Source organism: Oncorhynchus gorbuscha, linkage group LG12 (assembly GCF_021184085.1).
Source record: "Oncorhynchus gorbuscha isolate QuinsamMale2020 ecotype Even-year linkage group LG12, OgorEven_v1.0, whole genome shotgun sequence".
In the NCBI taxonomy this organism is placed as follows: Eukaryota; Metazoa; Chordata; class Actinopteri; order Salmoniformes; family Salmonidae; genus Oncorhynchus; species Oncorhynchus gorbuscha.
In genome coordinates this window covers 18641935-18664200 of record NC_060184.1, presented here as the reverse complement: position 1 = coordinate 18664200, position 22266 = coordinate 18641935, and the positions used below count along the sequence as shown (strand labels likewise).

At 42.0% G+C, this 22266-nt stretch overlaps 1 protein-coding gene across 6 annotated transcripts; it reads left to right on the top strand.

Moving 5' to 3' along the window:
- Window positions 1–151: 151 nt before the first annotated feature.
- LOC123990638 (sorting nexin-14-like) lies at window positions 152–22175 on the top strand. 6 transcript variants are annotated; one of them, XM_046291297.1, is made up of 31 exons: window positions 153–331; window positions 512–662; window positions 884–1004; window positions 1308–1381; window positions 1613–1691; window positions 1818–1861; window positions 1976–2063; window positions 2256–2340; window positions 2464–2620; window positions 2840–2915; window positions 3197–3241; window positions 3330–3410; window positions 3771–3885; window positions 4162–4317; window positions 4436–4560; window positions 6562–6620; window positions 6972–6998; window positions 7997–8126; window positions 8465–8651; window positions 8902–8985; window positions 9149–9249; window positions 9969–10080; window positions 11653–11693; window positions 11878–11991; window positions 16015–16095; window positions 17249–17369; window positions 18451–18615; window positions 18855–18950; window positions 19228–19319; window positions 19432–19488; window positions 22009–22175. In XM_046291297.1, the coding sequence occupies exons 2-31, from the start codon at window positions 526–528 to the stop codon at window positions 22045–22047; spliced, it is 2889 nt and encodes a 962-aa protein (XP_046147253.1). In that variant the 5' UTR covers window positions 153–331; window positions 512–525; the 3' UTR covers window positions 22048–22175. The 6 variants fall into 6 exon arrangements, 5 of the variants coding, with proteins under 5 accessions (XP_046147253.1, XP_046147254.1, XP_046147255.1 ...); XM_046291298.1 differs by lacking the exon at window positions 6972–6998; XM_046291299.1 differs by lacking the exon at window positions 16015–16095 and having other exon boundaries at window positions 155–331.
- Window positions 22176–22266: the final 91 nt, after the last annotated feature.

Below are 22266 nucleotides of genomic sequence, written 5' to 3'. Positions count from 1 at the left end.
CATATATTAACAAACGTTACAGAAAATATGAACGCTAATACAACTAAAGACTACTGGTACTAAAGATTTCCCAGTCGCATCTCCTATCCTTCGATCCCTGTTCTGCTGCGCCTTTCTACTAGTGCGAGGATTAGAGCCGGAAGTGACGACTGTAGGATTAAGGAAACAGTCGATCTGTCAAGGAAATAAACAATACTTTCTGACATAGTAAATAACGCCAGCTAGCTACAATTCAAATTAAGACCTAGTTAGCTATACTTTCTGAAACTGACACAAAAGTATAACATGGTTCGCTGTCTGAAGTAGAACTAGCTGCCTGGATTACTCATTTGTAAGTAGCCAGCTGGTTAATGTCGCGTGCCCCTTGATAATTTAGTAAATTGTAGCTGGTGTGCTGTTACTTTTTGCTGGTAACGTTATTACTTCAAATAGTAGGCTATCCATGTAACTAACTTGCTAGCTACATCTTTCACGCCAGCGTGAGTAAATACAATGTTCACATCTTCAACAGATCCCATTTGTAAAATGGAATCTATTCGAGTTTATCTGGAGAGCCTGAAGCAAGGACTGCAAATTGATGTCTTGAGGGAAGTTGGACGTCAATATCCTGTCTTTTGCTTTCTTCTGGTTTTCATGCTGTCATTAACTATACTTCTTAATAGGTAGGTTTTGTGAACAAACAAGGTGGATGTCTATTTTTGAATAAATGACAAATGTTATACCTTATGCTCATGTAATATGAAGTAGTTAAAACGGTTATCTTGCTCAATTCAGAACTGTCGGGGTAAAGTCAGTATAGCATCCTGTCTACTCATTCTTTCAGAATATTTCTTTTTTTCAGTTGAGGTATTAGACATCTATGTGTCTGACCTGGTTATTCTAGGTATCTTCACATTTTGATGGTGTTTTGGTCCTTCCTGGCTGGAGTGATTACGTTCTATTGCTCCCTCGGTCCAGAATCACTCCTGCCCAACATCCTGTACACCATAAAGCCCAAGAACAAAGTAAGCACATTCCAAAAACCTGAAGTACAAGGGTCATGTTTACTATGCACCAAATGGAAGAATACGGATTGAAACGGAGGGACAACCTCCTGAACTAAACACTCGTTTTAGTTTTCTGTTGCAAATGTTTTCCTTCTGTGTGCCATAATTAATATGACCCAATAGTCAGGGAAATGCCGTGTTTTGTAATAGAGTTGCTTATTATGTTTCTGTAAACAGTTGGTAATTTCTCATCAGTCAGATATCCAAAAGTAAGTGACAAGTGTTGTAGCTACAGGGTCTCCCTATCTATTCTTCCACCAGCAAGAGCAACAGGAGCTGTTTCCATTGGGACACAGCTGTGCAGTGTGTGGGAAAGTAAAGTGCAAACGTCACAGGTATGTCAGACCACTCAATATAAGCCTAGCACAAATGGAGAACAGACCAAATGTCACGTTTACATGTATGGCGAATGAATGGAAGCTTGTATTGAGCATCAATGAACAGCAGTGGCATTGATTGATTAGTAAAAGTCAAAGAAGGATTTGGCAGAGTTAATCTCCCACTTAGTGGACACTGAGTCGGTGCTTCTCTTTCACATCACTATTGAAATATGTTGTCCTTCGCAGACCAACATTACTCCTAGAAAACTATCAGCCATGGTTGGACTTGAAAGTCTACTCCAAAGTGGATGCTTCCATGTCTGAGGTATTGCAATGGGTCATTTTAAATAGGTTTTTGTTAAGAAATCACAATTATAACAGATTGTCAATCAGTCAATGTCTTTATTGTCCAAATCAGGAAATCCATTTTGTATTATCGTTTGGCCCGTAGGTGCTCGAGTTGGTTCTGGAGAATTTTGTATATCCCTGGTACCGGTGAGTAGATTCTACCACAGTTTTGAACAGTTGAACAATTTTGAACAGACTTCCCTGTTCTCTGGAGAGGGAAGTGTGAATGCATATTTCATTATGCTTTTCTTTACATGACAGGAACATCACAGATGATGAGGCATGTGTAGATGAACTGAGAATGACCTTTCGGTTCTTTGCATCTGTGTTAGTTCGACGCGCTCAGAAGGTGATGCATAGCTCTGTCGATTCAAGTTATGTATGCCTTTTTTTCTTTTTTTTTAAACCTTTATTTAACCAGGAAAAGACCATTGAGACCCAGAGTCTCTCTCTTTTTCAAGGGTCCACATATTGCTGATTATGGTTAATACATTGTTAATGTACTTGGGCTTTACACTAACTGTGAAAATGTTTCATACAGGTTGATGTCCCCTCAGTTATTTCTGGCAAAATGATGAAAGCAGCCATGAAGCACGTTGAAATAATTGCAAAGGCCAAGCAAAAAGGTTTAATTTCTGTAGATTGGTAACACAAATTGCAGTAAGTTTCTGCACTGCAAGATGTTGTTCAGTAGAGAACTAAATGTGCACTGACTGTGCAAGGCTTAATACTGTTTGTGTGTGTTTCAGTGAAGAACACTGAGGGATTGCAGCAGGCTGCTCTGGTTGAGTATGGCCCTGACTTACATTTTGCCCTGCATAGTCGCAAAGATGAGCTGCGTTATCTCAGGAAGTTGACAAAGATGCTATTTGCCTATCTCATGCCTCCCAAAGCCACTGACTGCAGGTAGGCCAAATCAACCAGACAGTTACATCCCAAATGGCACCCTACCCCCTGTATTGTGCTCTACCTTTTACCAGGGCCCATAGGGCAAAAGTAGTGTCATATAAAGGGAAAAGGGTGCCATTTGGAACACAGCCCGAGACCGTGTACCTGTCGAAGGGAAAGGAAAACATTTATTTTTGAACCAAGGCAATTGGAATCCTGTGTCTTACTCTTTGTTAGATCTCTAGCTGTGCTGATGCAAGAGATCCTGGTAGGCTCTGTGTTCCTCCCCATCATGGACTTCATGGCTGATCCTGTAAGTATGATGATGTATGTGTGCTTAGTGATAGAGGGTGTAGAAGCTAAAGGCCATTCACATGACTCGTGCAAGAACAGCTTTGCGCTGAGCAAGCCTTGTTTTCCAAAGGAGCAGAATCAAGTGAATGGGCCAATTATACAAACTCAACTCTCTGCATTAAGATTGTATCAATGAAATGCATGAACGAGCAGAACATTTTAGCACTGGAATTTTAGCAATGTAACTGTGGTGGTTGACACATTCCATCATACTGATGCATTCCTCCTGTTGCTTTTCAGGATACTGTGAACCACATGGTGCTAATATTCGTTGATGACACTCCAGTAAGGAAATTGCACATTTTACCAATCTTCTAGTGGAAGCATCATGCAGTCGTGCATTTGTGATTCATTCCTCAAATTGTTTTCCCAGTCTGAGCCGGCCATGGAGCCACCATCTAGCCTGGTTCCATTCCTGCAGAAATATGCTGACCCTCGTACCAAGAAGACATCTGTAAGTACTTAGACCTATGGGCACTAAAGCCCTTGTTACCCACATATCCAGTCCACTGACCAATTAATTGTCTGTACAGTACCCTATCAGCCATTACAAGCACAATGAGAAAGGTAGTTAATGAACTTATACAGAATACAAAAAAAAAGAGAAGAGATTGATAAATGAAATATTGGTAGAGTTTTGCATGGACAAACACAGGATGTGTTCCAAATGGCCTCCTATTCCCTATATAGTGCATTACTATGGGCTCTATGGGCCCTGTTCAAAAGTAGTTGACTATAAAGGGAACAGGGTGCCATTTAGGGAGCACACACAGCTGCTGAACTCTGTCTTTCCTCCTGCCATCTGGTTTCCCAGGTGCTGAAGCTGGAGCTGAAGGAGATTCGGGAGCAGCAGGACCTTCTGTTCCGCTTCATGAACTTCCTAAAGCAGGAGGGAGCCGTGCACGTGCTCCAGTTCTTACTCACCGTGGGTAAGGACAAATCTCATAGAACCTCATATGAGGCTGTAAGGTCTTTCCTGCATACTGCTCTATTGAGCGGCTTTTATATACATTCATCAAAGATCCATTTAATGTAAGTCCAGGAGGACATGTAAAATAACCATAGTCAAGCCAGTGATATTTAGAGAGGTACTACTCAACCCCACTTACTTTCAGTTAAGTTTTTGAATTTGAAAGTTTTATAAAGCATAGATCAATCTGGTAACACTAACAGCATTCATCCACTTCTCCTTCATGGTATTACAGAGGAGTTCAATGATAAGATCCTGTGTCCAGAGCTGAGTGAAGCTGAGCTGCAGCGTCTGCATGGTGAGGTGCAGCACGTCTACGAGACCTACTGCTTGGAGGAGAGTATCGACAAGATCAGTTTTGACCGCTTCATCGTTGAGGAAATACGAAACAGTAAGCTGTGGTAGTGACTTGGTGCTCACAATTTTACCACAATAATTTAACAGTGTGATGTGAGATGTGCTCTTTTCTGGAAGTCCATAAACCTTTAAAAACATGTATCTTGTTTTAGTTGCAGAGGGGCCGTACGAGGGAGTGGTGAAGCTGCAGACTATGCGCTGCCTGTTTGAGGCCTACGAGCATGTTCTGTCCCTGCTGGAGAGTGTCTTCACCCCCATGTTCTGCCACAGCGATGGGGTGAGCCCCAGCCACGCACTGACACTACTCTCTGGTTGAATCCCAATAATCTCACCTACTTCCTGAAGTTTGCGCTCGTTCACTACTGCCCACACATTTTAAAACATTGTAATGGTCAAGTAGGCTTCGGCTAGAGGGAGTTTCCATCTCGAAAGTTTACATACACTTAGGTTGGAGTCATTAAAACTAGTTTTTTCCAAACACTCCGCAAATTTCTTGCTAACAATCTATAGTTTTGGCAAGTCGGTTAGGACATCTACTTTGTGCATGACACAAGTAATTTTTCCAACAATAGTTTAAACAGATTATTTCACTTATAATTCACTGTATTACAATTTCAGTGGGTCAGAAGTTTACATACACTAAGTTTACTGTGCCTATAAACGGCTTGGAAAATTCCAGAAAATGATCTCATGGATTTAGCTTCTGATAGGCTAATTGACATAATTTGAATCAAAAGGAGGATATATTTCAAGTACCTGTGGATGTATATCAAGGCCTACCTTCAAACTCAGTCCCACTTTGGTTGACATCATTGGAAAATCAAAATAAATCAGCCAGACCTCAGAAAAAAATTGTAGACCTGCGCAAGTCTGGTTCATCCTTGGGAGCAATTTCCAAACGCCTGAAGGTGCCACATTCATCTGTACAAACAATAGTATGCAAGTAATAACACCATGGGACCACGCAACCTTCATACCGCTCAGGAAGGAGATGCGTTCTGTCTCCTAGAGATGAATATACTTTGATGCGAAAAGTGCAACAATCCCTGAACAACAGCAAACGACCTTGTGAAGATGCTGGAGAAAACAGGTACAAAAGTATCTTTATCCACAGTAAAACGAGTCCTATATCGACATAACCTGAAAGGCCGCTCAGCAAGGAAGAAGCCACTGCTCCAAAATGGACTATGGTTTGCAACTGCATATGGGGACAAAGATCATATTTTTTGTATAAATGTCCTCTGGTCTGATGAAACAAAAGTAGAACTGTTTGGCCCAAATGACCATCGTTATATTTGGAGGAAAAAGGTGGAGGCTTGCAAGCCGAAGAAGACCATCCCAACCGTGAAGCACGGGGTCGCAGCATCGTGTTGTGGGGGTGCTTTGCTGCAGGAGAGACTGGTGCACTTCTTAAAATAGATGGCATCATGAGGAACGGAAATTATGTGGATATATTGAATCAACGTCTCAAGACACCAGTCAGTAAGTTAAAGCTTGGTCACAAATGGGTCTTCCAAATGGACAATGACCCCAAGCATACTTCCAAAGTTGTGGAAAAATGGCTTAAGGACAACAATGTCTAGGTATTTGAGTGGCCATCACAAAGCCCTGACCTCAATCCTATATAACATTTGTGGGTAGAACTGAAAAGGTGTGTGCGAGCAAGGATGCCTACATACCTGACTCGGTTACAGGAGGAATGGGCCAAAATTCACCCAACTTACTGTGGGAAGCTTGTGCAAGGCTACCCAAAACGTTTGACCCAAGTTAAACAATTTAAAGGCAATGCTACCAAATACTAATTGAGTGCATGTAAACTTCTGACCCACTGGGAATGTGATGAAAGAAATTAAAGCTGAAATAAATAATTCTCTCTACTATTATTCTGACATTTCACATTCTTAAAATGAAGTGGTGATCCTAACTGACCTAAGACAGGGAATTTTTACTAGGATTAAATGTCAGGAATTGTGGAAAAACTGAGTTTAAATGTATTTGGCTATATGTAAACTTCGGACTTCAACTGTACCTGTCATTTTCCTTTCTAATCCATCAAGGGAAGTGAACAAGTGCACATTTCTGGAAAAATATAGATTATTGGGACGCAACCTGTACTTTCTATGTGGACATAAACCATACACCCATATCTAATCGCCTTCAATGGAATTATCCTACAACGAGCCAGAACATGATACAATGACAACGTGAACGTTTCAATATACAAAAGCAAGTTGACTAACTGATAATATTTTTCCCATTCATAACTCTATCTCTGCAGTATTTCACACACCTGCTGATGGGGGCAGAGTCTCCAAAAAGGGACTCCAGAATGAACAGGTTTGTGCTCCTGATGGCAATGACTGTGACATTAGAAAGAGGTGTAATATTCTTCTAAGCTGAAGTCTTTAGTGTTCTTTATTTTCACTCACACATATACACACATATATTCTCTTTGCATCAGACTTTATTGGAGAGCTTTCATCTTCTTCATAACAGAAGTGTTGTATAGTTTCAATGGCTATTTCTACTCAGTGCATCTTTACTTCTCAGCCAAGACTCCACATTAGGGTGGCGTCTTCTTAACATAGGCCTGTTTACGCCCACCACAAACGATGGCACTGAAGCTATATTGTACTATTTGAAGCCTGTAGCTGTGGGCTTATGCTGTTTATCTTGCTGTTATTCCAGGAATAGTCTGAGTGTGGATGATATGAGGTGAGTATGTGTTTGGTAATGATGCAGACCAGGATAATGTCCTGCTGCCGACTGCCATTGAGTTTGCTGCATGCCAGATATAATTAGCCCAGACTGCAGTGAATGGAACTAAAATGTGCTGTAGAAAAAGCATTGTGGGGCAATAAGCACTTTTCTTCAGTAGGCTTTTGCAAGCTAGCGTTTGTTGTTTTTGTTAAGACTTGCTCTTTACCTTGTATTGCTGTAACTGAACAAGAGTTGGGGTTATATGTCATTGTTTTTATTCAGTTGAATAATTGTTGAACATTCAATGTAGCAGGTGCTTTGAATAGTATTTAACTTCTAGTTTTGGCGTTGAACTCGAGCCACAGAATGGAGGAAGAGGAGAAATATGGGGTTTCCCATGGCCCCATAACTAATCTCCTCTCATACTGTTTCTCTAATGGTCTATCCATGTCTTGTGCGAGCGCCCATAGTTCTCTTGTGTATAATGGACGCCAGATCTCCTTGTCGGGACAGCGTTGGAGGGCCTCAATTTCACCTCTTCAACCTTCCCTTATTGTTCCTAATATTTGGTCTGCACTATGTTGCCCATCCAACATTCAAACCACCTTTACTGACATATGGCTAGATGTGAGCCTCAGTCTGTAAGCATGGACTCCTGTACACAACTACAAACTACCTCTCATTGCTTGAGTGCATCTGTTCTCATCTGTCTGCTTGGCATTAGTAGAATGTGCAACGTTTCATAATGTGTGCTCTCTTTGTGTGTTCATGTTTGGATTTGGACCTCAGCATGGCATTTTGACTTTGGACTTATAGTTTCAACATCTTTGCAGCATTTTGAATTATTTTGATCTGCATAGCACCATTTCGGGCATCGCTGCATTAACAGCAGATGTTTGGATAAGTGGCATCAACTGTTGACAGCAACAACACATGCAGTTTCACACAGCTGCCTGTCTGGCATTCAATTTCCTAGTGTGTGTTCACTTCTGTATTTGTGTGTGCCTGTGAAGGAACGTCTCAAAACGAGGGGAGACGTTTGGGATCAGCCGGATCGGCAGCAAAATCAAAGGCGTCTTCAAGAGCACCACCATGGAGGGGGCGATGCTGCCGTACTCCATGGTCGACGCTGAAGATGAAGCGGTGAGAACCCCCCCCCCCCCAAAAGAAACTATGATCAATCACATCCCCATCCTCCACCATGCATATGAATGGGGGATTTCTATTCCTGCATATTGTAACCACAGGCTGGGTTTCCATAGTGATTTTGATTGAATTGTCATTTACTTTAGTAGTAAGTACAGTTTTCAAAAAATACACTCTGGGGATGACACTTTAAAGTATCACACAACAATTATTTCCAATTCCAATATTGTTCTTGAATTTTCACACACTAACACATCATTGAACATGCCATACAAATAAAGGAATTTTAATGTATTATATGAAGTGCCTTTTTGACATCCTATGTTGTGTTGCAGGTTGAGGAAGCAACTATGGTGATGGAGGATGACTCCCATGTGGAGGCAGTTAGTACTCCAGGTGTCCTGAGGAACTTGTCAGCCTGGAGCATCACCATCCCCTATATTGACTTCTATGATGACGAGGTGAAGAAGGAGAGGGTCCCCGTGTTCTGCATCGACGTGGAACGCAATGACATGAAGGAAGGTGAGGGCACGGCTAGATCTGTTTTTGTTAAAGTCCCAAATGCCACCCTATTCCCTACACAGTGCACTACTTTTGATCAGAGGGCCCTGGTCAAAAGTAGTTTACTTTGTATGGAATAGGGTGCCATTTAGGATGCACTATATATGTGTTCTATGTATTATGTGTGTGGGAATTGGGGAAAGATAAAACTGTAGTATTGATGTTGGTTTTCAATTGTGTTGATTCTTGAGTGATTTTTTTTCTGTTTCAGTGGGACATGAAACAGAGGACTGGTCCATCTTCAGACGATACATGGAATTCTACGTTCTAGAAAATAAACTCACAGAGTTCCACGGTAAGACGACATTGTGTACTTTCTCACACATTTCTTCAGAGGAAGTATACCTGTTTGGCTTTGTCATCTCTGAAGTCCTGTGGTTAGTAGATGTGAGCTTGCGTTACCTTTTTTCACATTTGTTATGTGTCACTGGTAGTTTTTAACTTTTTTTGTTGCACAGGCTCATTTGCAGATGCACAGCTCCCTTCGAAAAGAATTATAGGACCAAAGAACTATGAGTTCCTATCATCAAAGAGGGAAGAATTTGAGGAGTATTTGCAGGTATTCTTACAAAACATTATGAACGGCTCTTTCCATGACATAGACTGACCAGGTAAAAGCTATGATCCCTTATTGATGTCACCTGTTAAATCTACTTCGATCAGTGTAGATTAAGGGGAGGAGACCGGTTAAAGAAGGCTATGGTAGTAGGTGCCAGGTGCACCTGTTTGTGCCAAGACCTGCAACGCTGCTAGGTTTTTCAACAGTTTCCTGTGTGTATCAAGATTGGTCCACCACCCAAAGGACATCCAGCTGACTTGACACAAATGTGGGAAGCATTGTAGTCAACATGGGCCAGCATCCCTGTGGAACGCTTTCGACACCTTGTCGAGTCCATGCCCTGATGAATTGATACTTTTCTGAGGGCAAAGGGGGGTGCATCTCAATATTTTTAATTTTTTTATTTTACCTTTATTTTACTAGGCAAGTCAGCTAAGACAAATTCTTATTTTCAATGACGGCCTAGGAACAGTGGGTTAACTGCCTGTTCAGGGGCAGAACGACAGATTTGTACCTTGTCAGCTCGGGGATTCGAACTAACCTTTCGGTTACTAGTCCAACGCTCTAACCACTAGGCTACCCTGCCGCCCCAGGAAGCGGTTCTTAATGTTATGTACACTGTGTACATAGGCTATTGCTCTGTAGTGTACAGTAACTGTAGTACCTATACAGTTCTATGAAATCGAAACTACTATAATACATGTCTGTGTTGTAAACAGAGACTGCTGCAGCACCCAGAGTTGAGTAACAGTCAGCTGTTGGCAGACTTCCTGTCACCTCACAGCATGGAGACTCAGTTCATGGACAAGATGATGCCTGATGTAAACCTGGGTATGGAGCATCAAATAACACTTATGTATAACACAAGGAGCACTAAAAATGCATTTTTATTTGACCTTTATTTAACTAGGCAAGTCAGGGGATTTGATCTTGCAACCTTCCGGTTACCAGTCCAACGCTCTAACCACTAGGCTACCCTGCCTAGTGTATCCCAAATGGCTCCCTATTTCCCATATTTTTTATTTTTTTTATTTCACCTTTATTTAACCAGGTAGGCTAGTTGAGAACAAGTTCTCATTTGCAACTGCGACCTGGCCAAGATAAAGCATAGCAGTGTGAGCAGACAACACAGTTACACATGGAGTAAACAACTAACAAGTCAATAACACAATAGGAAGGAGAAAAAAAAGGGGGGGAGTCTGTATACATTGTGTGCAAAAGGCACGAGGTAGGCGAATAATTACAATTTTGCAGATTAACACGAGTGATAAATGATCAGATGGTCATGTACAGGTAGAGATATTGGTGTGCAAAAGAGCAGAAAAGTAAATAAATAAAAACAGTATGGGGATGAGGTAGGTAAAAATGGGTGGGCTATTTGCCGATAGACTATGTACAGCTGCACCGATCGGTTAGCTGCTCAGATAGCAGATGTTTGAAGTTGGTGAGGGAGATAAAAGTCTCCAACTTCAGTGATTTTTGCAATTCGTTCCAGTCACAGGCAGCAGAGAACTGGAACGAAAGGCGGCCGAATGAGGTGTTGGCTTTAGGGATGATCAATGAGATACACCTGCTGGAGCGCGTGCTACGGATGGGTGTTGCCATCGTGACCAGTGAACTGAGATAAGGCGGAGCTTTACCTAGCATGGACTTGTAGATGACCTGGAGCCAGTGGGTCTGGCGACGAATATGTAGCGAGGGCCAGCCGACTAGAGCGTACAAGTCGCAGTGGTGGGTGGTATAAGGTGCTTTAGTGACAAAACGGATGGCACTGTGATAAACTGCATCCAGTTTGCTGAGTAGAGTGTTGGAAGCAATTTCGTAGATGACATCGCCGAAGTCGAGGATCGGTAGGATAGTCAGTTTTACTAGGGTAAGTTTGGCGGCGTGAGTGAAGGAGGCTTTGTTGCGGAATAGAAAGCCGACTCTTGATTTGATTTTCGATTGGAGATGTTTGATATGAGTCTGGAAGGAGAGTTTACAGTCTAGCCAGACACCTAGGTACTTATAGATGTCCACATATTCAAGGTTGGAACCATCCAGGGTGGTGATGCTGGTCAGGCGTGCGGGTGCAGGCAGCGAACGGTTGAGAAGCATGCATTTGGTTTTTACTAGCGTTTAAGAGCAGTTGGAGGCCACGAAAGGAGTGTTGTATGGTATTGAAGCTCGTTTGGAGGTTAGATAGCACAGTGTCCAATATAGTACACTACTTTTGACCAGAGCATAATAGGTGTGCAATGTGTAGGGAATAGGGTGCCAATTGGGATGCAATCCTTAAAAACCCACACATTCATACAAGGAGGCCTGAAGATGCCATAGAGAAATATAGGAGAAATTCATTGTTGATTAGCTATGTAGCATCATGTGTAGCTGTGTTGACAAATTGATTTTATTCCTTCTCAGGTAAAATATTCAGGTCTGTCCCTGGAAAAATTATAAAAGAGGTAAGAGGCATTTATCCAATGGGATTTTAATAGTAGAATATCTCTTGGGCTATACTGTAGTTAGTCACTGAAATTATTTCACACTTAAATAAAGAATATATGATCAGACAATGGTGTTGCAGACCTCCCAGCTCAGTGGTGTGATATTAATCATGATGTTGTGTCTGTTTCCTCTGCCTGCCAGAAAGGACAGAACCTAGAGCCTTTCATCCAGTCCTTCTTCAACTCTTGTGAATCTCCCAAAGTCAAACCCAGCAGGCCTGAGCTGACCACCCTCAGCTCTACTGCTGAGTACAAGGTCAGCTACGGTTGCAAAATTCCCAAAACTTTCCCCAAATTCCCTGGTTTTACCTAAGTTAAAATCACTGTGCAAAACTCCCCATCTGTCCTATACATACTTCACAGTGGAAACACTATGTACACCCCTCCAATCCAGCTTAGCTATATGTAGGGATATATCCTGCCTGAGTGGACAGCCTTAATCACTGATTATCTCCTTACCCCTGCTCTCTGCCAGGATGTTCTCACTTTATTTGACCTTTTATTTTAACAAGGCAACAAATTCTTACTTTCAATGACTGCCTAGGAACAGTGTTCAGGGGCAGAACGACAGATTTGTACCTTGCCAGCTCGGGGGTTTGAACTTGCAACCTTCCGGTTACTAGTCCAACGCTCTAACCACTAGGCTACCCTGCATGAAGTTGGAAGTTTACATACACCTCAGCCAAATACATTTAAACTCAGTTTTTCACAATTCCTGACATTTAATCCTTGTAAGAATCCCTGTCTTAGGTCAGTTAGGATCACCACTTTATTTTAAGAATGTGAAATGTCAGAATAATAGTAGAGTGATTTATTTCAGCTTGAATTTCTTTCATCACATTCCCAGTGGGTCAGAAGTTTACATACACTTAATTAGTATTTGGTAGCATTGCCTTAAACAATTTAAACTTGGGTCAAACGTTTTGGGTAGCCTTCCACAAGCTTTCCACAATAAGTTGGGTGAATTTTGGCCCATTCCTCCTGACAGAGCTGGTGTAACTGAGTCAGGTTTGTAGGCCTCCTTGCTCGCACATGCTTTTTCAGTTCTGCCCACAAATCTTCTATAGGATTGAGGTCAGGGCTTTGTGATGGCCACTCAAATACCATGACTTCGTTGTCCTTGAGCCATTTTGCCACAACTTTGGAAGTATGCTTGGGGTCATTGTCCATTTGGAAGACCCATTTGCGACCAAGTTTTAACTTACTGACTGATGTCTTGAGATGTTGATTCAATATATCCACATAATTTCCGTTCCTCATGATGCCATCTATTTTGTGAAGTGCACCAGTCCCTCCTGTAGCAAAGCACCCCCACATCATGATGCTGCCACCCCCGTGCTTCACGGTTGGGATGGTGTTCTTCAGCTTGCAAGCCTCCCCCTTTTCCTCCAAACATAACAATTTAGTTTCATCAGACCAGAGGACATTTCTCCAAAAAGTACGATCTTTGTCCCCATGTGCAGTTGCAAACTGTAGTCTGGCTTTTTTTATGGTGGTTATAGAGCAGTGGCTTCTTCCTTGCTGAGCGGCCTTTCAGGTTATGTCGATATAGGACTCGTTTTACTGTGGATATAGATACTTTTGTACCTGTTTCCTTCAGCATCTTCAAGGTCCTTCGCTGTTGTTCTGGGATTGATTTGCACTTTTCACACCAAAGTATGTTCATCTCTAGGAAACCGAACACGTCTCCTTCCTGAGCAGTATGACGACTGCGTGGTCCCATGGTGTTTATACTTCCGAACTATTGTTTGTACAGATGAACGTGGTACCTTCAGGCATTTGGAAATTGCTCCCAAGGATGAACCAGACTTGTGGAGGTCTACAATTTATTTTCTAAGGTCTTGGCTGATTTCTTTTGATTTCCCATGATGTCAAGCAAAGTTCGAAGATAGGCCTTGAAATACATCCACAGGTACACCGCCAATTGACTCAAATGATGTCAATTAGCCTACCAGAATCTTCTAAAAGCCATGCCATCATTTTCTGCAATTTTCCAAGCTGTTTAAAGGCACAGTCAACTTAGTGTATGTAAACTTCTGACCCACTGGAATTGTGATACAGTGAATTATACATTAAATAATCTCTGTTAAACAATTGTTGTAAAAATGACTTGTGTCATGCACAAAGTAGATGTCCTAACCGACTTGCCAAAACTATAGTTTGTTAACAAGACATTTGTGGAGTGGTTGAAAAACAAGTTTTAATGTCTCTAACCTAAGTGTATGTTCACTTCTGACTTCAAATGTATGTCAGAACAATAAATCTTTACATACTCCTTCCCAAAAACATAAACCATGACTGTTCCAGTCATTCCAGGGTTTATCACTTTTGGAAGAAGAACATTTTCCACTGAAACTATGCATATAAAAAACAGACTTTTGATATGTACAGTCGTGGCCAAAAGTTTAGAATGACACACAAATATACATTTTCAAAGTCTGCTGCCTCAGTTTGTATGATGGCAAATTGCATATATTCCAGAATGTTATGAAGAGTGATAAGATGAATTGCAATTTATTGCAAAGTCCCTCTGCCATGGAAATGAACTGAATCCCCCAAAAAACATTTCCACTGCATTTCAGCCCTGCCACAAAAGGACCAGCTGACATGTCAGTGATTCTCTCGTTAACACAGGTGTGAGTGTTGATGAGGACAAGGCTGGAGATCACTCTGTCATGCTGATTGAGTTCAAATAACAGACTGGAAGCTTCAAAAGGAGGGTGGTGTTTGGAATCATTGTTCTTCCTCTGTCAAGCATGGTTACCTGCAAGGAAACACATGCCGTCATCATTGCTTTGCACAAAAAGGGCTTCACAGGCAAGGATATTGCCGCCAGCAAGATTGCACCTAAATCAACCATTTATCGGATCATCAAGAACTTCAAGGAGAGCGGTTCAATTATTGTGAAGAAGGCTTCAGGGCGCCCAAGAAAGTCCAGCAAGCGCCAAGCCTGTCTCCTAAAGGTGATTCCACTGTGGGATCGGGGCACCACCAGTACAGAGCTTGCTCAGGAATGGCAGCAGGCAGGTGTGAGTGCATCTGCATGCACAGTGAGGTGAAGACTTTTGGAGGATGGCCTGGTGTCAAGAAGGGCAGCAAAGAAGCCACTTTTCTCCAGGAAAAACATCAGGGACAGACTGATATTCTGCAAAAGGTACAGGGATTTGACTGCTGAAGACTGGGGTAAAGTCATTTTCTCTGATGAATCCTCTTACTGATTGAGACAAGGTGAGCGCTACCATCAGTCCTGTGTCATGCCAACAGTGAAGCATCCTGAGACCATTCATGTGTGGGGTTGCTTCTCAGCCAAGGGAGTGGGCTCACTCACAATTTTGCATAAGAACACAGCCATGAATAAAGAATGGTACCAACACATCCTCCAAGAGCAACTTCTCCCAACCATCCAGGAACAGTTTGGTGACGAACAATGCCTTTTCCAGCATGATGGAGCACCTTGCCATAAGGCAAACGTGATAACTAAGTGGCTTGGGGAACAAAACATCGATATTTTGTGTCCATTGCCAAGAAACTCCCCAGACCTTAATCCCCGAAAAATGTAAAAGTGGTGCGTGCATATGGATTCACCCCTTTGCTATGAAGCCCCTAAATCAAATCAAATTTATTTATATAGCCCTTCGTACATCAGCTGATATCTCAAAGTGCTGTACAGAAACCCAGCCTAAAACCCCAAACAGCAAGCAATGCAGGTGTAGAAGCACAGTGGCTAGGAAAAACTCCCTAGAAAGGCCAAAACCTAGGAAGAAACCTAGAGAGGAACCAGGCTATGTGGGGTGGCCAGTCCTCTTCTGGCTGTGCCGGTGAAGATTATAACAGAACATGGCCAAGATGTTCAAATGTTCATAAATGACCAGCATGATCGTATAATAATAAGGCAGAACAGTTGAAACTGGAGTAGCAGCACGGTCAGGTGGACTGGGGACAGCAAGGAGTCATCATGTCCGGTAGTCCTGGGGCATGGTCCTAGGGCTCAGGTCCTCCGAGAGAGAGAAAGAAAGAGAGGAGAGAATTAGAGAATGCACACTTAGATTCACACAGGACACCTAATAGGACAGGAGAAGTACTCCAGATATAACAAACTGACCCTAGCCCCCCGACACAAACTACTGCAGCATAAATACTGGAGGCTGAGACAGGCTGAGAATAAGATCTGGTGCAACCAATTACATTCAGAAGTCACATGGTTAGTTCAAGTCCACCTGTGTGCATTCTAAGTGTCACATGATCTGTCACATCAGTATACATACATCTTTTCTTAAAGTCCCCAGAGTCTACAACACCACTAAGCAAGAGGCACCACCAAGCAAGCAGCACTATGACGACCAAGGAGCTCTCCAAACAGGTCAGGGACAAAGTTGTGGAGAAGTACAGATCAGGGTTGGGTTATAAAAAAATATCAAACTTTGAACATCCCACAGAATACAATTAATTCCATTGTTTAAAAAAAATGGAAAGAATATGGCACCACAACAACAAACTTGCAAAGAGAGGGCCGCCCACAAAAAGTCACAGACCAGCCAAGGAGGTCATCAATCAGAGAGACAACAAAGAGACCAAAGATAACCCTGAAGGAGCTGCAAAGCTCCACCGTGGAGATTGGAGTATCTGTCCACAGGACCAGTTTAAGCCGTACACTCCACAGAGCTGGGCTTTACGGACGAGTGGCCAGAAAAAAGCCATTGCTTATTTTTTTCTTTAAGCAAACACATTTGGTGTTTGCCAAAAGACATGTGGGAGACTCCCCAAATATATGGAAGAAGGTACTCTGGTCAGATGAGACTAAAATTTAGATTTTTGTCCAAGGAAAACGCTATGTCTGGTGCAAACCCAACAACTTATCACCCCGAGAATATCATCCCCACAGTGAAAATCTTGAGGGAAACTTGTTTCGGTCTTCCAGAGATTTGAGACTGTGACGGAGGTTCTCCTTCCAGCAGGACAATGACTCAACACTTGAGTGGCCTAGGGGTAAACATTTAAATGTCTTGTAATGGCCTAGCCAAAGGCCAGACCTCAATCCAATTGAGAATCTGTGGTATGACTTAAAGATTGCTGTACATTCCCATCCAATTTGAAGGAGCTGGAGCAGTTTTGCCTTGAAGAATGGGCAAAAATCCCAGTGGCTAGATGTTCCAAGCTTAGAGTCAAATACCCCAAGAGACTTGCAGCAGTAATTGCTGCAAAAGGTGGCTCTACAAAGTATTGATTTTTGGGAGGGGGGGTGAATAGTCATGCACTCTTAAGTTATTTTGTCTCGTTTGTATCACAATAGAAATTATATTTTGCTTCTACAAAGTGGTAGGAATGTTGTGTAAATCAAATGAGACAAACCCCTAACAAATCAATTTTAATACCAGGTTGTAAGGCAACAAAATAGGAAAAGTGCCAAGGGGATGAATACTTTTGCAAGCCACTAATTAAAGATGTTAGAAGATGGCTTGACAGTTGTATTTTTCATTCTGTCAATAAAATAGTGTCCCTTCCGATCTCCCTAGCTCTCCAATGACCTCTACAAAAACAATACTAAACTGTTTGAGACCCTGGAGACACATAACCGGAACTACTTTATGGAGATGATCTCGGTAGAAGGGATGTATGACTACATGATGTTTATGGGTAAGTGACCAGGCACAAGTAGTAGTTCCCTTTCATAGAGAAGAACTGAACTATGTGGTACGTTCTCCAGCACTCAAACAGAAGGGAGAGCAAACAATGAGTCACTGACAACAACCAAAACAAGTGGGGTTTTAGGAGGGGTTCTGAAAGACACTCATGGGGGTGTCCACAGAAAGTTGACTAGCAACAACAACTGGAACCTAAGAGACCCACCATGAGCGCCCACTAAATTTGCCTAAGAAAAAGCTAACAAAAGTAAAAAACCCACACCATACTAATGGCGTGAAACAAAGTCAGATAACGGATTGTTTGTCTAAAAATCAAAATAGAGAGCGTCAACTAAAGGTGTTAACCCTCCGCATCTATCAAGACAACTGGAGCACTGGGCCAGCCACTCTTAAATAGCACTTGGGCCAGCACAGGTGAAACACCTTCCCACTAACAAGATGGAAACCAACACAGGTGTAACACATACTGACTAACGAGGTGACAGCAATTGGTGCGCCCTACGTGATAAAGAGCTAAAGACCAACCTCAAAACATAAATGGAAAAGCCAAAGCTTGTAACATATGACTAACTGTTATAGGATTCAGCCAATAGACTTTTTATTTTTACATTTGAGTCATTTAGCATAGTGTTTCCCAACTCTAGTCCTCCAATACCCCCAACAGCACACATTTTTGTTGTAGCCTCGGACAAACTCACCTGATTCAACCTGTCAACTAATCCTCAAGCCCCCAATGAGCCGAATCAGGTGTTTGTCCAGGGCTACAACAAACATGTGTGCTGTTGGGGGTACTGGAGTTGGGAAACACTGATTTAGCAGACTCTCTTATCCAGAGTGACTTACTCAAGGGCACATTGACATATTTTTCAACTAGTCGGCTCGGGGATTCGAACCAGTGACCTTTCGGTCCAACGCTCATCTTGTGCAGGTTAATCCAGAGTTTTAGCACTACCAGTGATGGCCACCACAGTGTTTGTCATGATAGAACATTTTTAGGATGGTTTGCTTATCCTGACTGTCAGACACACACCTGTTGCCCAGTCATGATTCTTTTCATTGTGTTTGATGGACAGGTCGAGTCGTGTTCCATATGCCAGACTGGTTGCATCACATCCTGTCAGGGGGGCGGATCTTGCTCAAGAACACATTTGAGGCCTACATGGATAGCTACATTCAACACAAACTAGAGATGATCCTGCAGGAGCACCGTGTGGTGTCTCTCGTCACCATGCTCAGAGGTACTGTGTGTGTTGGTCTCTCTCCGTGTGTGTGCGTGCGGTCGCTTGTGTATGTTCCTTCAGTAACGCATCCTATTTTGTTGACATTCTCCCCCAACCCCTCCTATTTCCTTCCTAAGGCTCAACCAAAGTTTAAGAGTAGCATATCCATTGTCCATGTCCATTGAGGTCTGGGATTGCCCTGCCCTACTTAATCCAGCTCTCCTAAACTCATAATTACATTTTCTGCCAAATTTCAGATGCTGTGTTCTGCGAGAACAGTGAGGAACGCACCACAGGAGACAAGCAGAGAAGAGCCAAGAAGGCATTTGAAGAGATGATGAATTATCTGCCAGGTTAGACCCAGGCTTTGGCTGACTATTAGTATTATCTCTACTCAGTAGTTTTCTTTTGCCATATTCACCTGCTCTGAGTGGGAAAAATGTTGTCCATCCAACATGGAATTGCAAGTCGGAAACTCTGGGATCATCCTAGAGTTTCCTCCTATCCCAGATATTTTCCATTGTAGAAACATTCCAGTTTCCCCAATCAGTCCCATTAATGGCAAAGGCAGATAACATTGGCCTCAGTTCAGCTGTGCAGTATTGCTGTGTCTGTCTTTTCACCTTGTAGACTTTATGGAAAAGTGCATTGGACAGGAGGCCAAGTACGAGGGCATCCGACTTCTCTTTGACGGCTTCCAGCAGCCACTTCTCAACAAGCAGGTAAAGCTAAAAGGCAAACATGAAGACGAGTAACAGCTTCTCTGCAGCCAAGGTCTCATGGCGATATTAACTGTTTTCTCTCCTCTTGTTTCTGTCTTTTGGCTCCCCTAAGATGACTTACGTTCTGATGGATATTGCTGTCGAAGAACTGTTTCCAGAACTCGGCAAGGTAAACTTCTGAGAATCAGCTATACAGAGCCTTGCAAAAGTATTCATCCCCCTTGGCATTATTCCTATTTTGTTGCATTACAACCTGTAATTCAAATAGATTTTTATTTGGATTTCATGTAATGGACAGACACAACATAGTCCAAATTGGTGAAGTGAAAAAAAGTACTTATTTAAAAATGTAAAAGTGGTGTGTGTATGTATTCACCCCCTTTGCTATGAAGCCCCTAAATAAGACCTGGTGCAACCAATTACCTTCAGAAGTCACATGGTTAGTTAAAGTCCACCTGTGTGCAATCTGTGTCACATGATCTCAGTATACACACACCTGTTCTGAAAGGGCCCCAAGTCTGTAACACCAGTAAGCAAGAGGCACCACAGGCAAGCAGCACTATGACGACCAAGGAGCTCTCCAAACAGGTAAGGACCAAGTTGTGGAGAAGTACCGATAAGAGTTGGGTTATAAAAAAATATCAGAAATGTTCAACATCCCACGGAGCACAATTAAATCCATTATTTTAAAAAATGGAAAGAATATGGCACAACAAACCTTCCAAGAGAGGGCCGCACACCAAAACTCACAGACCAGGCAAGGAGGGCATCAATCAGAGAGTCAACAAAGTGACCAAAGATAACCCTGACGGAGCTGCAAAGCTACACAGCGGAGATTGGAGTATTTGTTGGAGTATAGGACCGTCTTAAGCCGTACACTCCACAGAGCTGGGCTTTACGGAAGAGTGGCCATTGCTTAAAGAAATAAATTGGTGTTCGCCAAAGGCATGTGGGAGACTCCCCAAACATTGAAGAAGGTACTCTGATCAGATGAGACTAAAATATAGGTTTTTGGCCATCAAGGAAAACGCTATGTCTGGCGCAAACCCAACACCTCTCATCACCCGAGAACACCATCCCTACAGTGAAGTATGGTGGTGGCAACATCATGCTGTGGGGATGTTTTTCATTGGCACGAACTGGGAAACTGGTCAGAATTAAGGAATGATGGATGGCGCTAAATACAGGGAAATTCTTGAGGGAAACCTGAGACTGGGACAGAGGTTCACTTGGGATGGAGGACAATGACCCTAAGCATACTGCCAAAGTAACACTCGAGTGGTTTAAGGGGAAACATTTAAATGTCTTGGAATGGCCTAGTCAAAGCCCAGACCTTAATCCAATTGAGAATATGAAGTATGACTTAAAGATTGCTGTACACCAGCAGAACCCATCCAACTTGAAGGAGCTGGAGCTTGAAGAATGGGCAAAAATCCCAGTGGCTTGATGTTCCAAGCTTATAGAGACATACCCCAAGAGACTTGCAGCTGTAATTGCTGCATAAGGTGGCTCTACAAAGTATTGACTTTGGGGGGGTGAAAAGTTATGCAAGCTCAAGTTTTCAGTTTTTTGTCTTATTTCTTGTTTGTTTCACAAAAAATATTTTCCATCTTCAAAGTGGTAGGCATGTTGTGTAAATCAAATGATACAACCCCCACCCAAATTTAAGGCAACAAAATATGAAAAATGCGAAGGGGGGTGAATACTTTTGCAAGCCACTGTATGCAGGGCAACCATTCGTAATATGTTTGTCATAATATGTATGCCTACTTACTACAATGCAATTATTGTGCTGTATACTTTCACCTTAGCTGTGTTCTTAAAAGTAAACTGGCCAGATTCTGTTTCTTAATGACGTTACTGTGTATTTGCTTGTATTACACAAATAAATGTAAAGTTACCAAACACAGCTTTAGATAGTGTCTTGCAAAGGTATTCAGACCCCTTGGATTTATTCACATTTTATTGCGTTACAAAGTGTGACTAAAACGGATTTAATTATATATTTTTTCAACAATCTACACAATACTCTGTCAGTGTCTGAAAAATACAAACTTTATTTTTGATTAATAAAAATGTAATAAATAAAATATCGTAATTTCATAAGTATTCAGCTCCCTGAGTCCATGCATGTTAGAAACTCTTAAGGAGCGATAACAGCTGTGAGTCTTCTTGGGTAAGTGTCTAAGAGCTTTGCACACCACGATTGTTGAATATTTGCCTATTTTATTTTTCCTTGTAAATATTCTTCATACTCCATCAAGATGTTGGGGATCATGGCTAGACAGCAATTCAAGTGTTGCCATAGTGTTTCAAGCAGATTGATACAACTGTTAGTTATATATATTTTTTATTAATAAAAAATAAAAAATAAAATTTTCCTTACATTTTGACAGAGTATTTTGTGTATATTGTTGACAAAAATATATCTGTTTTAATCCCACTTTGTAACACAATGAAATCCAAGGGGTCTGAATACTTTAGCAAGGCACTGTATATTGTATTTAACTTAAGCATCTCTCTGCCATAGGGCCCTGAAAGTAAACACTCACTTTGTGTTTCAACTAGGGGGTAATCAACCGGATGTCTTTTCCAAACTATTTAGATATTTATAAATTAAGTGAAAGTAGAACGGTAACAGGATGTAGGTTGTGTACCTCCCTGCTGATACTGTATGTTGTCTCTTCAGAAGGGACAAGGGGAGCCGTCGGCAGACAGTAACCAGTGAATTTAGAAAACAGCTTGCTTCCTTTTCCTGGAGCCAAAGTGCAATACAGCAAATTCCAATGTCTCTGTGAGCATATCAACATTCCAATGTATAATAATGCATTAATAAAAATATATTTATAGATTTTACTGGGTGGTCAAATATTTTACTTATTGGATATAATAATGCCTTGCTGCCTGCAAACTGGTCCATCTTTAGTTAGATGTGTCAATTTGATGT